Source organism: Garra rufa, chromosome 1 (assembly GCF_049309525.1).
Source record: "Garra rufa chromosome 1, GarRuf1.0, whole genome shotgun sequence".
Classification (NCBI taxonomy): Eukaryota; Metazoa; Chordata; class Actinopteri; order Cypriniformes; family Cyprinidae; genus Garra; species Garra rufa.
The window spans coordinates 71808790-71826961 of NC_133361.1; the positions used below are offsets into that span (position 1 = coordinate 71808790).

Consider the following 18172-nt stretch of genomic DNA (forward strand, 5'->3'; position numbering starts at 1 on the left):
AAGCATCTGCTGTGCACAAACGTCTGTAAGATGTCAGTTTTACATTCATTTTAAATCATAAACATTTTGATACATTTACTAGATGACTATTTGACATCTGATAGGAAATGTCCAATAGACGTATTGCAGATGAGCAAACTACATCTTGCAGATGTCTTGATGTGCAGACATCAAATAGACATCTCAAAGATGTACGTGTATCAGGGTATGGAATGGGACCCACCATCTATCAGGGGAAACATATAGACGCATAAATAGAAGAGGATGTAATATTGAGCCCTGTCACTCCATAATTGTGTTTGATGAGATGTTTACTCATTTATACAAAGCAAAGTGGTAGTGGTCAGATACACTCAATGATAACAATGGCATTAAACCATGCCAAAAAAAAAAAAAAACTGTCTAAGAGAATGGTTTATTTTGAGATCTGTCTATAATTAACCAGTTGTCCTGAGTCAAGCATCTCCTTAAAGCAGTAGTTCACTTCCAGAACAAAGATTTACAGATAATGTACTCACCCCCTTGTCAAGACATTCATGTCTTTCTTTCTTCAGTTGTAAAGAAATTAAGGTTTTGAGGAAAACTTTTTTAGGATTTCTTTCCATATAATGGATATGTATGGTGCCCTTGAGTTTGAACTTCCAATATGCCGTTTAAATGTGGCTTAAAAGGGCTCTAAACAATCCCAGCCAAGGTAGAAGGCTCTTATCTAGCGAAACAATGAGTTATTTTCGAAAAATTACAATTTATATACTTTTTAACCACAAAATGCTTATCTTGGTCTAGCTCTGCGTGTACACTGTGTATTCCTGTTTAGCGAACAATTAGAGTATGTCGAAAAACTTCCATCTCATTTTTCTCCTCCACTTTCAAAATCATCCTACATCGCTGTTTTACCTTTTTTTTGTAAATTGCGTTTGACCTGAGGAGGGGAAAATGAGATGGGAGTTTTTCGACCTACCCTAACTGTCATAAACAGAAGTACACACAGTTCATTCAGAGCTAGACCAAGATGAGCATTTGTGGTTAAAAAGTATATAAATTGTAATTTGTAAAAAAAAAAAAAATGATCGATTGTTTTGCTAGGTAAGACCCTTCTTCCTCAGATATGATCGTTTAGAGCCATTTGAAGCTGCATTTTGGAAGTTCAAATTTGGGGGAACCAAAGTAGTCCACTATATGGAGAAAAATCCTAAAATGTTTTCCTCACCAACAATTTCTTTACGACTGAAGAAAGAAAGAATATGAATATCTTGGATGACAAGAGGGTGAGTAAATTATTGTTCTGGAAGTGAACTACTCCTTTAAGGGGTTTGATAACTTCCAGATTGAGAAGTATTTGGGCCATTTCCTATAAAAAGCAAAGAGGTAATGCTATAGAGGATTACAGGCACCATCTCTTTCAGGAGCTTAGTGGGTAGTATACAGCACACATATTGGTTTTGATGTTTACTTGTTTGAATGTGATGTCTTGCTTTGTCATTAAAAACTTGTTTTGGTCTCTTTTTGCGTTAGACCTGATGCTTCTGAAAAAGGAGAGTGAAGAGCTGAATGAATCGAAAGACAACGTTCAGTATGAGAAACATCTTGATTCCATAACTGAAGAGAACTTAAGTTCCTCACAGACTGAAAAGACTACACACAAAAGAGTTCAAAAGACAGGGGCTGGAAGTCTTTTCACCTGCCAACAATGTGGAAATAGTTACAATACAAAAACAAGATTTAAAATCCATATGAGGACTCACACTGGTGAAAAGCCTTACACCTGCCAACAATGTGGAAAAAGTTTCTCTGTAAAAGGAAACCTTGAAGTCCATATGAGGATTCACACTGGAGAAAAGCCGTACGCCTGCCAACAATGTGGAAATAGTTTCTCTAAAAAAGATAACCTTAAAGAACACGAGAGAATTCACACTGGAGAGAAGCCCTTCACATGCCCTCAATGTGGAAGGAGTTTTAAATGTAAACAAACTCTTAATGCCCACATAAGAACTCACACAGGAGAGAAGCCTTACACCTGCCAACAATGTGGAAAACGTTTCGTTAAAAAAACAGATATTCCAAGGCACATGAGAATTCACACAGGGGAGAAGCCTTATACCTGCCCTGAGTGTGGAAAGAGTTTCACTCATCAAGAAAGCCTTAAAGTCCACATGAGAATTCATGCTGGAGAGAAGCCTTACACCTGCCAACAATGTGGAAAAAGTTTCTCTGTAAAAGGAAACCTTGAAGTCCATATGAGGATTCACACAGGAGAAAAGCCGTACACCTGCCAACAATGTGGAAATAGTTTCTCCAAAAAAGAAAACCTTAAAGTCCACGAGAGAATTCACACTGGAGAGAAGCCTTACACCTGCCAACAATGTGGAAAAAGTTTTATTTCGAAAGCAGTCTTTCAAGGGCACATGAGAATTCATTCTGGAGAAAAGCCTTACACCTGCGAACTGTGTGGAAGTAGTTTCCTTCGAAAAGGAGACCTTGAAGGCCACATGAAAATTCACACAGGAGAGAAGCCCTTCGCATGCCCTCATTGTGGAAGGAGTTTTACACGTAAACAAACTCTTAATGGCCACATAAGAACTCACACAGGAGAAAAGCCTTACACCTGCCAACAATGTGGAAAAAGTTTCATTAAAAAAACAGACTGTCAAAGGCACATGAGAATTCACACAGGGGAGAAGCCTTATAGCTGTCAACAGTGTGGAAAGAGTTTCACTCATCAAGATAACCTTAAAGTGCACATGAGAATTCACACTGGAGAGAAGCCTTACACCTGCCAACAGTGTGGAAGGAGTTTTACTCAAAACGTGAGCCTTAAAGTGCACATGAGAATTCACACTGGAGACAAGCCTTGCACCTGCCAACAATGTGGAAAAAGTTTTGTTTCGAAAGCAGTCTTTCAAGGGCACATGAGAATTCATGCTGGAGAAAAGCCTTACACCTGCGAACTGTGTGGAAGTAGTTTCCTTCGAAAAGGAGACCTTGAAAGCCACATGAAAATTCACACTGGAGAGAAGCCTTACACCTGCCAACAATGTGGAAAAAGCTTCTCTGTAAAAGGAAACTTTGAAGCTCACAAGAAAAATCACTCTGGTGACAAGCCTCACACCTGCGAAGAATGTGGAAAAAGTTTTGTTAAAAAAACAGACTTTCGAAGGCACATGAGAATTCACACAGGGGAGAAGCCTTATACCTGTCAACAGTGTGGAAAGAGTTTCACTCATCAAGATAACCTTAAAGTGCACATGAGAATTCACACTGGAGAGAAGCCTTACACCTGCCAACAGTGTGGAAGGAGTTTTACTCAAAACGTGAGCCTTAAAGTGCACATGAGAATTCACACTGGAGACAAGCCTTGCACCTGCCAACAATGTGGAAAAAGTTTTGTTTCGAAAGCAGTCTTTCAAGGGCACATGAGAATTCATGCTGGAGAAAAGCCTTACACCTGCGAACTGTGTGGAAGTAGTTTCCTTCGAAAAGGAGACCTTGAAAGCCACATGAAAATTCACACTGGAGAGAAGCCCTTCACATGCCCTCAATGTGGAAAAAGCTTCTCTGTAAAAGGAAACCTTGAAGCTCACAAGAAAATCCACTCTGGTGACAAGCCTCACACCTGCCAAGAATGTGGAAAAAGTTTCGTTAAAAAAACAGACTTTCGAAGGCACATGAGAATTCACACAGGAGAGAAGCCTTACACCTGCCAACAATGTGGAAAAAGTTTCTCCGTAAAAGGAAACCTTGAAGCTCACAAGAAAATCCACTCTGGTGACAAGCCTCACACCTGCCAAGAATGTGGAAAAAGTTTTGTTAAAAAATCAGACTTTCGAAGGCACATGAGAATTCACACAGGGGAGAAGCCTTATACCTGTCAACAGTGTGGAAAGAGTTTCACTCATCAAGGAAGCCTTAAAGTCCACATGAGAGTTCACACTGGAGAGAAGCCTTGACCTGCTTACAGTTACAGATGTAAAAAAAGAATTCATTGTGCCATCACTGTGGAAAAACAGATATAGCAAACCTTGAAATTCACGTGAGAATTTACAGCGAAGAGAAGCATTTGACATCAGTGGCTAGCGGTGACTTTTTTTAACGGGGTATGCCAAGTTAATAAATAAATCATGGATTCAATCATCATTCATTCAAGGGATTTGTTCAAAAATGCTGATTCATCCAATAATGAAACAAGAAAATCTTGAGTGAGCCATTGAATCATTCTTTTATAAATTTCATGTGATTTTGTTTGGTGTCTGTATTATCTTTAGAATCGTGAGAGAACCACAATTTACAAAAAAACAAATCTTCAATTTATCCAGAATCATGCCGCTCTGTTTTGCACACAATCAGCTCTCACTCCACTTTTTATGTAGCCTGCTGAGTTTTGTTAATGATATTCAGCTGCATCTAAATGTTTTGCAAAAAGAGACAGAATAATTATGTTTGTTACAATTCTTTAATCACATTGTAATTGAAATTGCGAATTGAAAAGAATCAGAACCCTAGAAATAAAGGTCTTTATTTAGCAGAAAATCTAGGTTGCATCTAATAATAATAATGATAATGTTTATTTTATATAGTGCCTTAATGTAAACTCAAGGTCGCTGTACAGTATCAGAACATATAAGCATTACAACAAGGAAGAGAAAACAAAAACAAAACATATATATACAGTGACATGACTTGCCTTAAAGGAACTTTGACACAGTCCATCGACACGTCACAAGTGTCACTGGCACTGAGCAGTGGCATGTGCCAGTGGCTTCCGCGCATCAGATGTCATGTCACGTTACGTATTTAAATGGGTGAGCATGAGAAGAGAAACTCAGTGACAAGTGAACTTAAGTAGTCTAAGAAGTTAAATTAGTTATCTTGCCCAGTAAACAACCTGTTGGTGTTCGCCATGGCTGACAGAACCTCGCTTGCTCACTCCTTCGCTCCTCAGTCAGACTGGCGGCGGCAGGGAAACATAGTGAGCGTGGCCAACTGGTCACTTCAATCGAGAATGACCAATAGAAACAGGCTTTTCATTTTGGTAGGTAGAGACCGCCCACTGAGATACAGCTTTACTCGCAAGCAAAACTTTTCAACTTGCAAACAAAAATTTTAGACCTGCAAAAAAGACAGCAGAAAAAAACAGCAACGTTTGTGGTTTCGCAATGAAAAATGTTTGAAGTGCACAAAGAAAAATAAAGATAGACACACTGCAAATAACTGTGTTATCAATTTCTTTATTTTTAATGTTTAATAAGACTTTTTTTGCAAACTTTTATTTTTAAATTACAAAATAATTAGTTTTACTCTCAAACACAGTATGTTTGTTTGAATAATAAAGACACAAAAATAACCCCATAATATGTGACCCGGAAGTTCATGTGCCGGAACTTTGAAAAGAACGGAAACCCATAGCACGTGTTCGCACGAATATAACACACTAAACTTTCATGGACACATACACGCTCTTTAGAGGCTTTAAGATGGTAACGTAAAATGACAACTGAGAAGATCAGTCATATATTTCAGGTAATTATTTTGATCTTTTGAGTAATTACTTATCACCTATAGGTGGACACCTTGTTAAAGGTAAAAGGTAACACCTTTTTACACGGAGTGACATAGTTTTGGGGATTGTACTTGAGAGATCTATCATCTCTGAGCTTTAGAAAAAAATGGAATTTGCATGCCTGTACATATGGGTATATAGGATTGCGCCATGCATTCACTCATTCAGGTTTTTGCTGAGGAGCCGAGCGTAACCCGGCTTCAGCGGAGTCCAGGATTGTGGCAGGAGGATAAAACATCTCCGTTCCCTCCTTCAGGGAACCAGGATACCAGTCATTCACGCCGACGTTACATTGAGTGACGTAGTTCCCTTCCGGAGGGAACTCTACGCTGGGTCCTGGTTAGGACACTTTGGGAACTGCCTTCAGCGTTACCGGTTCTGAAGCTCCTATAGAACAACGACAATGAACTTGACATTGGCCGGCGCCAGCCCATGACGTCATTAACAAGGCGCCTACCAGTATAAAGGGGCGCTTGTGAATACATCAACCATCTTTTTGTCTTCAGTCTCCTCGTTCGAAGCGTAGTAGAATGACGACTCCCGGAAAGGTAAAACTGTTCAGGAAGTGTGCAGCCCCGTGTCAGAGAAGTCTGACGCCGGATGATGCACACAGCCTATGTGTAATGTGTTTGGGTGAAGAGCACGCACACTCTGTTCTTGAGGGAACGGAGTGCGTTCACTGTGAAAGCTTCCCTCTTAGGAAGCTTCGCTCTCGTTTGTCCCTTTTCTCGAGGGAATTGGGACATTCATCTGCCCCACGCGGCTCGGGTCCTGCGGCAGCCGAGGCTGCCCGGTGATTGAGATCGTGGGGTTCGCAGATGGAGCTTGCTGACGAGTTTGAGAGAGGGGTTTGTCTCTCGCGCTCGTCAGCGGCTGACGAGGGCGCGCTGCTGGAAGAGGATGTATTATCTCTTACATCCTCAGAACCAGCGGCGAGTGCTCTTTTGGCTGAAAGCCAGGGCGAGCAGGATGTGGCTAATATGGACGAAGAGGAATTTTCTGAGTCCGTTCAGCCTGCCTGCCCCACGTATGAGGAGTTGATGGACGTTATGGAGCGCGCCGCTGTGCGATTGGATCTGCAGTGGAGGCGCGCGCAGGAAGAGGTCGCTCATGGTAGGTTAGATGAGCGGTATCTTCCTGGCCATAACAGGCCACCTCCTGCGAGCCTCCCATTCCTTTCCGATCTACATAATGAGGTCGAAAAGGCATGGGAACATACTCGGCCCGCATTCACAGGCATTAGCATGTTAACTATGCTGATGTCGAGAGAATGCATGGGCACAGGTATGTGTCGATGCCCCCTGTGGAAGATACCTTGGCTAGCTATCTTTCAGCAGGGGTAACATCGACGCTTAAGGCTCCGACCCTGCCAAACAAACCGTTAAAAGAAACATCACAGTTGAATGGCAGGGCATACGCGGCTGTGGGTCAGGCTGGTGCCGCCCTGCACAAGGTGGCAGTGCTGCAGGCGTACCAGGCTGATCTACTGAAAGATCTGGACCGGGGTCTGGGGCTTTCCCCTGAAGAGGTGACTGAGCTGCGCCGCACCACGGATCTGTCTCTGAGGGCCACCAAGCAGACTGCGACCGCAGTTGGCTGGGCCATGGCTGCCTTGGTGGCCACAGAAAGACATCTGTGGGTGAACCTGGCGGACATCGGGGAGAAAGAGAAACGTTTTCTCCTCGATGCCCCGGTTTCGCCTTCCGAGTTATTCGGCACATCCGTTGAGAAATTCAGGGAGGCGAAGGCGCGCTCAGCGGCATTTAGATCCTTCATCCCTCGCCGGTCCGCGCCCTCACCCAAATACAGGGGAAAATCTGGCACGCCCTGGTCTGAGGGCCAGAGGCAGGGCCAGGCAGCTAGTGTGGCCACTAGAGGCCCTCCGCCGAGTAGGAGTAGGTCTCAGAGGAGACGTGACGCACGGCGTTGGAGAGGGGATCTTAGGGAAACGATCCAGCGCAGGCGTGGCGGCAGGCCTGGAGCGGGTACCTAGGGTCTCCTCTCCCTTCCTCTAAAAAGCCCTCCTCACGTTCTTTCGGCCGCCTGCCTTTTTCCCCCTCTTAAGACTCTGGGGCTTGGTAGCACAGTGTTTTAGGTCTCCTCTCGTTCCGAGAGTCGTTGTATTGAGACCTTCACTCTCTAAGAGCTCATTTTTTAGACCCATTCTCACAGTATGCTAGCTGGTAGGCCTTGTTGGGCCTTGCTAACTATCCTTGGTACTGTGCTAAGAGCCCCTCTGCCAAGGCTGAGTGTTGTTAGGCTTTTCTCTCCTTAGAGATTCATTTCTTGAAGCCTCCACTCTACAGAGTCCTATACGTTGACTCTTAAGTGAGTTTGGTACTTCCTAAGCGTTGAGTGTAGCCAGGTCTCCCCTCAGTGAAGGTTAGCATCTCGAGACCTCCACTCTTGAGCTTCTATATAGTGAATAATAAGGCCTCTTGTGAGCAAACTGCTACCATCATAAACATGGTTTCCCACGCCAAAAGCCTGGGCACCTCCTCAAATCTCCGTTCCCATTCTAGAGTTGGTTCTAAAAACCTCTGGTTTTTCCCCACTCCATTCTGGTAGCATGGTGTATCAGGTCTCCTCTCCGTGAGAGTCGTTTGACCGTCACTCTCGAGTAAGCTCACTTATTTGGCCCATTCTCACAGTCATTACAGCTGGTAGGCCCCTTCCTGGCCTCGCTAACTATCCTTGGTAGAGTGCTAATACTACCACTCACCAAGATTGAGTGTTGTCAGGCTTTCTCTCTCAGAGATTCATTTTGCAGCCGCCACTCTATAGAGCCCTGCTTTCAACATGTGAGCTCTCCTGTGAGTCTTGTTTCTTTTAAGCGTTGAGTGTAGCCAGGTCTCCCCTCACTTAGAGGGTCATCATACCCAGACCTCCACTCTTAAGAGTTTCCCATAGGATTGAGCGGTGTCAGGCTTCCTCTCATAGATAGAGAGTCTTCTGTGAAGCCTCCGTTCTCCAGAAGCTCCGCTTCCAGTACTTTCAGCGTAGCCAGGTCTCCCCTCACCAAGAGGGTTTATATTTGAGACCTCCACTCTTACAGAGCTCCGGAGCTCCGCTGCCAAATCCACAATAGTGGTGAGTACTCACGTAAAGCTTTGAGCACTCCTTAAAAACCCACATGAAGTGGTAAGTGCACACGCAAGTCTTTACCACTCATGTGGATTTCAGAAAGTGCCCAAAGTTCCCCCCTGAAGGTTGGGTTCTTTCTAAAAATCCTATATGATATGGGTTACGCAGTACTGCTCCGTTCCCATTCTAGAGTTGGTTCTAAAAACCCCTGGGTTTTTCCAACTCGACTCCAGACAGCACTATTTATAGGACTGAGTGTCGCTAGGCTTCCTCTCATCTAGAGAGCCTTCTTGTAGAAGCCTCCACTCTCCTGAGAACTCCACTTAGATGGTTCTATTGCTTAGGTTCTTGGAGTCTCATGAATCACCTCCAGTGTTGAGTGTAATTAGGTCTCTGACCTCCACTCCCAGAGTTCCCCGCAAGCACAGAGTGTTGCCAGGCCTCCTCTCATTTAGAGAGTCTTTCTGGAGCCTCCGCTCTTCAGAACTCCTGCTTAGTATGAAGACTTAATGGTAAGCCTCACTACTTTCTGTAGTGGTGAGTGTAGTTAGGCCTACTCTCGCTTAGAAGAATCAGGCCTCCACTCCTAGGAGTTCCGTGCTTGGGTAGCCGAGCTAGCTGTGACGTCGGCCCAAGCGATTCTCGCTGGTAGTGGGGAGTGATGTTCCTTCCTGACTCCTCATTCAGTCAGTTGTTCACTTGCTCCTCAGCATGGCAACGTTGGTATTGACGTTCCCAAAGTGTCCTAACCAGGACGCAGCGTAGAGTTCCCTCCGGAAGGGAACGTCTAAGGTTACGTATGTAACCCTGGTTCCCTGAGGACAGGGAACGAGACGCTGCGTCTTGTAGCCATGCTTCAGTCCCCACTTACGTCTCCGTCAGACAAAAAGATGGTTAATGTATTCACAAACGACCCTTTATACTGGTAGGCACCTTGTTAATGACGTCATGGGCTGGCGCCGGCCAATGTCAAGTTCATTGTCGTTGTTCTATAGGAGCTTCAGAACCGGTAACGCTGAAGGCAGTTCCCAAAGTGTCCTAACCAGGACGCAGCGTCTCGTTCCCTGTCCTTAGGGAACCAGGGTTACATACGTAACCTTAGATGTTTTTGGAACCTCTGGAGCACCGAAGCCACCGGGAAAATCCTGAGACACTGCCACAACCGGAAGGGGCGAAGGAAACGCCCTTCCAGAGCACAGCCACAGACTACTCTGTTCTAGTTTGGACTGCGGGGCACGGAGGACCCAGAGTTTACCTGTGGGGAACAACTGGGGAGACGACGCACGGATCTGTAAGGAATGGCGCAACAAGCTGACACTGAGCCGTCCTCCAGCAAATTACCTGATGTTACCTTAACACACGGAAGGACATTGGCTCAACGCGAAGGTTATAGAAGCTTTGCGAAGATGTTGGGTCTTGCCTAGCCTGCTGCTCTACAGATGTCTGCTAGAGACGTGTAGTGCACCAGTGTGTAGGAGAAGGCAACACTCCCGGATAGAGTGAGCTTAAACTCCTAGGGGGCACGGCTCACCTTTGGATTCGTATGCCAAGGTGATGGCATCTACCACCCAATGGGTCAACCTCTGTTTGTAGACAGTATTCCCCTTCTGCTGTCCCCCAAAGCAGATATATAGCTGCTCGGAGGGTCTGAAGCTCCAGGTGCGGCGCTTGCAGGTTCACCACCTAGTCTCGAAAAGCATGGATAACTGTTTCAGCATCTCCAAAATTAAGTGAGGGGCATTTACGATAGGGCTGCATGATTAATCGCATGATGTTGTGAGGCGCATTTAGTCAATGAAGCCGGTACTTTGATTAGTAGTAAATCTCCATCACGTGCGTTCAGCTGGAGCGGCAATTAATACACAGAGACGTAAATCACTGACAAGCTACGCCAAAACCAGATTTGGCATAGCTTGTCAGTGATTTACGCCTCTGTGTATTAATTGCCGAACACTGAACGCACGTGCTGAACGCACGTGATGGAGATTTACTACTTATCAAAGTACCGGCTTCATTGACTAAACGTGCCTCACAACATCGTGCGATTAATCATGCAGTCCTAGTTTACGAGCAATATTACGGTCAAATTGCTGCCACATAAACTTTCAAAGTGGAGGGGGACATCCTCCTCTCCAACTTTTCCTGCAGGAAGGTGAGCACCACTCCGACTGAGCATCTCTTCGGAACCACTCAGCGAGAGGAACACCAATCAACAAACAGATATCACCTAAAAGCATAGGCCTGCCTCGTAGATGGGGCTCTAGATAAATGATAGTCTCTATCACGGCCTGGGGAAGGTCATTGAGGTGCTAAATTGTGATACCATGATACCATGCTTACTTCAAACAGTCATGCACAGGCACCTGAGGGGATCCTTGAAGAGCTTTAGAGGTAAATGAGTGAGCAAAAAAAAGAGGTAACCCACTGGAGTAGCGGAAGCACAACAGTAGCCGGTTCAAGGGACTGTCAGGTCAGGAGATACCTCACCTGTCCTCCCTCCTCTGTGCCAAGTGAGAGGGTGTTCAGCACTGTTGGAAACATTTATGAATAAAGTTGTGCAGCTTTTCTACATTCTCTCCTTTGGGAGCTTCATTTGTTTTCATAAATGTTGTTAACAGTGCTGAACATATACTGGGGACATCACCTGCATGTACCAGTCATTACAATTATGAAAACTAAAACAGGATTTATTTAATTGTTGGATTTTAAATCAGCGGGGTTGAGACATCAAAAGTAACTAAATAACTAAGCTATTTTATGGATGTTAACTGTAATATTATTACTGAAATCTTATTAGTAAATAGTTACACTACTAGTTACTGCAAAAAGTAATATTATTACAGTAACTAAATTACAAGTAACTAGTTACTGCCCAACACTGGACACATCACATTTAAAATCATCAAAATGGCATTGATTGTTTGTATTTCATGATTGAATGTACAGGATTTTATAGCTGAGACTTTGTTTCTTATCAGAAGTAAGAAAGCAAGGAGCAGAGTGTAGAGAAAAACTGTGGATCTGGCAATGCTGGCTTGAGCTATGGGTGATTTATATGGACACAGAGCCTGCTTTAATGTCGTTATTTTTAACTGTTAAAGGGAGGTGGGGGGTCCAATGCTGTTTCATGCATTTATTTACACTGCATTCTTTGCATGTTTGCTTGTAAACAGTGGGGCGGTACTGCTGTCTACATCACTTGTGACCTTTCCGATATCATGTAATGAAGATACTGCATTCGCAATGCAGAGTTAGAGCAAGTGGAGCATTTGGACCAATATCTTCAACTCAACCTTGCCAAGACAGAACTGCTTGTGCTTCCATCAAACCTATCGTTTCATCACAATTTCACCATCCAGTTAGGCACATCAACCATAACTCCTTCAAAAACAGCCAGAAACCTTGGAGTTGTGATTGATGATCAGCTGACTTTCTCAGACCACATTGCTAAAACTGCTCGGCCCTGCAGATTTGCTTTATTCAACATCAGGAAAATCAGGCCCTTTCTTTCAGAATATGCTTCACAAATCATTGTTCAATCTCTAGTTCTGTCCAGGCTCAACTATTGCAATACTACCTTGGCAGGTCTTCCAGTCAGTTCTATCAAACCTTCAAGATTAATTTTTAATGAGCCGAAAAGAATGCATGTCACACCTCCCTTTATCAATTTGCACTGGCTAACAATAGCCGCTCACATAAAATTCAAGGCATTAATGTTTGCCTACAAAACCACCACTGGCTCTGCACCCTTTACCTAAATTCATTACTTCAGGCTTATGTGTCTAGAAGCTTGCGCTCTGCAAGTGAACGGTGCATTATTGTGGTATCCCAAAGAGGCACAAAGTCACTTTCACTGACTTTTACATTAAAGGTCCCCTCTTGGTGAAATTACCTGTCCAACTCAATCCCAAACCTGAGTCCTTAGCCATCTTCAAGAATCTTCAAACATCCCTTCTGTCTTTATTTGACCCTCTAACTCCATCCCCCTCTATTCTAATTCTATTCTATTTTTTTTAAATGCCATTTCAGAGTTATACTTTAAAAAAAACCTAACAATAGCTTCTCTGTTCTATTTGTATTCTATTTTTTAGGCCTCTAACACTAGCTTGCTTTTTCTTTTTCTTTTTTTATTCTATTTTCTTTTTATTTATTATGTAATTAAATGAAAAAACCTTGCTATGTGTACTGCATTAGGCTAAATGAGTCATAGCATTGCATGTTATTGCTCTTTTGTTGATTTTGATTGCGTATATTGTCCTCTTTTGTAAGTCGCTTTGGATGAAAGCGTCTGCTAAATGTAAATATTGATTTTTTTGACTGATGACTGATCGTTTCACTAGATAAGACACTTATTCCTCGGCTGGGATTGTGTAGAGTCCTTTGAAGCTGCATTCAAACTGCAATTTGGACCTTCAAATCGATCTGACTAGTCAGTGGGTAGAAGTGCAAATTCTGAGTGTCAAGAGCACTTTTTCACTTTATAGTAGTCAACATTTGAAGTGAAACTCATCGTTAAAGGGGTCCTATTATGCTCTTTCAAAGTCTTTATTTTGTTTTGGGGGTGTACTTGAACATGCTCGGTGGTTCGAAAAATGCATTATTTTTCACATAATTTACATTATTACAATAGCTTTCTCCCCAGGCTGGCATAAACGGCTCGATTAGTTCCGGGTTCCGCCTTTCGAAAAACCATACGTGTTGTGATTGGTCAGCAGTCCCACTGCGTTGCGATTGGCCAACAGCGTAGACCACGTTCCGCCCTGCTGCACCCCTTCCCAAAGCAGCAAACTAGATTAAAGTGATTCTTACCTTTTAAATCAGGATATTTTTCTTATAAAAACACATCGGATCGCTAAAGGAGGCTTTTACCGACCGCCCCGGAGCCATGTGAGGCACTTTTTTTATTATGGATCGACTTGTTTCGGACTGATGGAGAGAAACACTCATCTATACCGTTCAGTTCTAAAGCTTGGGAGAGCTAGGGTTATTTTTAATGTAACTCTGATTGCATTCGTCTGAAAGAAGGAAGTCATATACACCTATGATGCATGAAAGGTGACTTAATAAAACGCTACAGTATTGTGGTCCCATTGTCAGCCTGCGAGATCGCCGATACATGATATTAGCATTATTGTGCTAATGTATTTATTATTTGCATGCCCGAAACCATAAGGCTAGTGAAGCTATCTACACTGTATGATGAATAAATATCTTACCACACACTGCACGTTGTTAACAGTGCTGAACATATACTGGGGACATCATTCGCAGCGAAATGTCTGAGACTGAAACGCCTCCCGAGGATTACTCCACGGATTCTGACAATCCTGCCGCTGAGCCCACCAACGCTCCGCAGGACCCCACAAACGAGCCCGCGGCTGCATCGCCACAGCGCGAACATTCCCCCGCTCATGGCCCAAGCACCGGTGCTTCCCATCCCCTCTCTCTTCCCCTCTCTTTCCTCCGCCCCAGCAGCTTTCCCTAGCGCGAGCCTGCAGCAAATTTCACAGGATCCGACGCCCGCCATTCCCCCGCTCTTTCCCCCCCCATTCTCCGCCTCAGGGGACAGCCACAACACAGGCCATCCCCCGCTATTTGTCCCAGCAGCCACCTTTCCTCCGCCTCAGACCCGCTCTGCTTTCTCGCTGACCTCACGCCCCTTCCGCCCCCTCCAAACGCTCTAGTTCAGGAACCGCCCCCCGTACCCAACTCCATCAGAACACAGATCCTGGCAGGTGCGGACGTGGACCTATTTTCCCTCCTCTCTCCCATTCTCCCTTCACCTGCCGACCGCCAAATCAATTGCGGCGAATTCTCCGTCACCCTCAAAAGCTCAGCCCCCGCCCAGTCACGTATCCTCTCCTTCGCAGAATTCACTATCGTGTTTACCCGGAACGCGGAAGTCATCTGCGGCGCCTTCCCCCATAGGAGGCGCGAGCTTAGCGACTATCTCACAATAGTTGCCGAGCTTGCGCTGTCCTATGGCGGCTCCCACTTTTACACATACCACAAGTTGTTTTCAGCCAAATGCGCTATCCGGGTAGCCCAATGGAACCTATTGGGGGGCTCTGGACTCCAAGCTCCACAATAGGGTGTTCCTGGGCTGCCGCAACATCTCGTGCGCAGTTTGCCGCTCCTTTTCACACCCCACCCTCAGCTGCCCGTTCACCAATCCATCTATCCCCCCCCGCCCTGAACCTTCTCAGCCCAAGTCCACGAGCTACGTCCCACGCCTCATGGACACCCAGCCACTCCCTCTCTTCGCCGCCGCACACCTGCCTCCAACAGCCAGGTCTGCGCTGACTTTAACAGCGGCAGATGCACGAGACAGCACTGTCGCTTCATGCATGTATGCAATTTTTGCGGCGGTGCTCACACCCGCCTAGTCTGCCCCGTCCACAAGGCGGCAAATAAAAGCCAAAAGAAATATTTATCGTCTCCCGTGAATGTTTCTTGTTTGTCTGCAGAATTACTCCATCACCCTGACTCACATTTAACTGATTGTCCTTTCAGGTCTCACGCACGGCTTCCACCCTGGCATTCTAAGTCTCCCCTCCCAAAGCCTCGTCTGCCCAAATCTCAACTCTGCTCTCACCGATCCCGAAGTTGTCGACGACCTGATCAAAAAGGAAATCGAGTCCAGTTTTATGATTGGCCCCTTTCCCACCCCCCCCTTCCCCATTTTTCGAGTCAGCCCCATCGGCGTAGCCACCAGGAAATTCTCAGGCAAAAAACGCCTTATAATTGATCTGTCATCTCCCCACAATTCCCCATTCCCAAGCATTAACAGCCTCATCCCGCTCGAAGAGTTCTCTCTTCATTACCACGACGTCGACCAAGCCATCACGCTGATTAAAAAGGCTGGTCGCGGCGCTTTGAAGGCGGAAGTAATGTCGACTTTGGCCAGCCAAGTAATGCCCATCCACCCTGATTTCTGGCACTTATTTGGCATCCGCTGGAAAAATAAATTTTATTTCGCTGTCCGCCTCACGTTTGGCTGCAGAAGCAGCCCTAAAATCTCTAAAATCTCCTTCATCTCTCATCTCCTCTCCCTCTCTTCCTCCGCCCACGCCCTCGAGGACCAGATTTCCTTAACTGACTCGTGTCGCAACGAGCTCAGTTTATGGATCTCCTTCCTCAAGCAATGGAACGGCCTATCTTTCTTTTACAACAACCTGATATCTTCCCCTATCGATATCCAATTATACACAGACGCCGCCCCCTCCATCGGCCTCGGAGGTTTTCTCCGAGGCCGTTGGTTCGCCTCCACATGGCCCCCCGAGCTGGCCCATTTGCCCCAACAGCTATCGTCCTCTGCGCTTTTCGAGCTCTATCCGCTAGTGGTCGCTGCTTCCCTATGGGGCAAAGAGTGGTCTGCCACCAGCATTCTCGTTCACTGCGACAACGAAGCTATGGTGCACTGCATCAATAAGGGTCGTTCTCATTCCCCCGCCCTCATGCCTTTGCTAAGACGCTTGATTTGGATTTCGGCTGGTGACCAATTCATAATAACTGCTAAACACATCCCCGGTTCTAAGAACCAAATCGCTGATTCTCTCTCTCGCTTTGCTTTGCTTTGCTTCGGCCGCCGGTCACCTGAAGCTTTCATGAGCTACATTCGAGCAGATCGCTCTTTCATCAGGGAAACACCAAACCCTAATCGGCCAACCTGTTCTACCGCCAGCCCACCCCCGTCCACGCCATCTCTAGCCGCTTCAACCACCCCCTCTGCGTCCCATTTCCTTGGGACATCCTGCCTTCGTTAAAACCCCCGCTTATCCCCTATATGCGCAGCAATGCACGCCCCCGCTGGAGCCCCCCTTACGCACAGCAGTGCTCGCCCCGCTTTTCCCGTCACGCTCAACATCGCATGGCTCCTGTTCAAGCCCCCGCTTATTTCCCCATGCCGCAGCAATGCCCGCTCACGCTCGAGCGCCCCGCTTATTCCTTTTACGCACTGCAATGCCCGCTCTCGCTGCAGCCCCCGCTTATTTTCCCACGCTGCAGCAATGCCCGCTCTTGCCAGAGCGCCCCGCTCATTCCCCCACGCCGCAGCAGTGCCCGCTCACGCTCGAGCGCCCCGCTTATTTCCCTTTTCACACAGCAATGCCCGCTCACACTAGAACGCCCCGCTTATTTCCCCATGCCGCAACAATGCCCGCTCTGTCTAGAGCGCCCCGCTTATTCCCCCTTTCACGCAGCAATACCCGCTCAGTCCCCCTTAGCACAGCAAAGCCCACTCATCCCAGAGCACCTAGCATGTTTCCCCTACGCCGCAGCAGTACCCACCCCCAAGAAAACGGCATTCTTCATTCCCCCTAAATGCCACCCCACATAAGGTTTTTCTTTGCTTTTCCTTCCCTAGCAGTGCCCGCAGCAGCTCCTCCCGCGCTTCCCCGCCACTAATCGTCCAGCATCCCTCCAGCCCAAGTTAAGCTTTTTGGGGGGCCACCTGGCTGCTGTCCTGCAGTTATTTTGCACTTTGGGGGAGCGCTATTGGGTTCGGGCCAAAGGCCGAGCTCGGACCCCTCTCCCTGGGCAGGGGGAGTGCCCCGGGCTCGGGAATGACTAGCGAGCTCGGAGCCCTCTCCCGGACAGCATACCAAACACGCTTAACTTTTACGCTGTTTATTATATGCAAAAGCGAACTAGTGAAATAACCTTAATCCTTTGTGTACAGCTGGCATTGTAAGCTGCCCTCCCAGGTTCAGGAAACAGTCCTCCATGAAATGCACATCACCCACTCGAATATTTGCGCTGTACTGTTATGGAACAGTGTTGTATTGTTGTACTGATTTCTAGTTGTGTCTTCATTTGTAACGCCAAACAAAGTACTTTCTCTTTTGCAATGAAACACACTGCGTCCACTACCAAAGCCGGTAAAAGTTACGCCTTCTTTCTTTCCATATACATATGTGTGGTGTTATGCTAATCTACTCACCCCGTGACATAGACAAGTGGGGGTGTGTTTGAACGAGGCGTTTTAGGGAGGCGTGGCTGAGTGTTAACTGTTATAATAAATCTCTTTGGGTTTGAGAATTTAGGCTTTCAACTTTACAGATCTTATCTATGCACAAACAGCTTGTAACACTCCAAAGACAAAAGAAAACCAGAAACTGCATCATATGACCCCTTTAATTCATTAGACCAATACTGAAGGACAAGTAGTTGAGCTTCAGGAGCTGGAGGATAAACCCATTTGGATATTCAAAGAGGAGCTCAGCTTTGTGTTCAAACCTTTATTAACACATGCTTATACAAAGTGTTAACCAGGAAAACTCCAACTGTCATGACAAATTTTAGATATTGGTCCACAAATTCTGACTTCTGATGCAGCCTTGAATCTTAAATCACACTGTTTGTTCAATTAGGCCAGAGGAAAACTGGTCCCTCAAATGACCCTGGTTTCTCTCAAGATTTTTCTCCACTACTGTCATCTGAGTATTTGCTCCTTGCTATTGTGTCAAGTAATATTCTCCCTACTGAAAAAAACAGCTAAAACCAGCATAGGCTGGTTGGCTGGTTTTAGCT

The 18172-nt window shown here is 45.8% G+C and overlaps 1 protein-coding gene across 1 annotated transcript in view; it reads left to right on the plus strand.

The window, feature by feature from the left end:
* Positions 1–18172, plus strand: part of LOC141338716 (uncharacterized) — a 160460-nt gene that overhangs the window by 19033 nt on the left and 123255 nt on the right. The window contains exon 4 of the mRNA XM_073844330.1: positions 1742–3940. Within this exon, the coding sequence (XP_073700431.1) occupies positions 1742–3940 (2199 nt within the window). The remainder of the gene's footprint in view (positions 1–1741; positions 3941–18172) is intronic.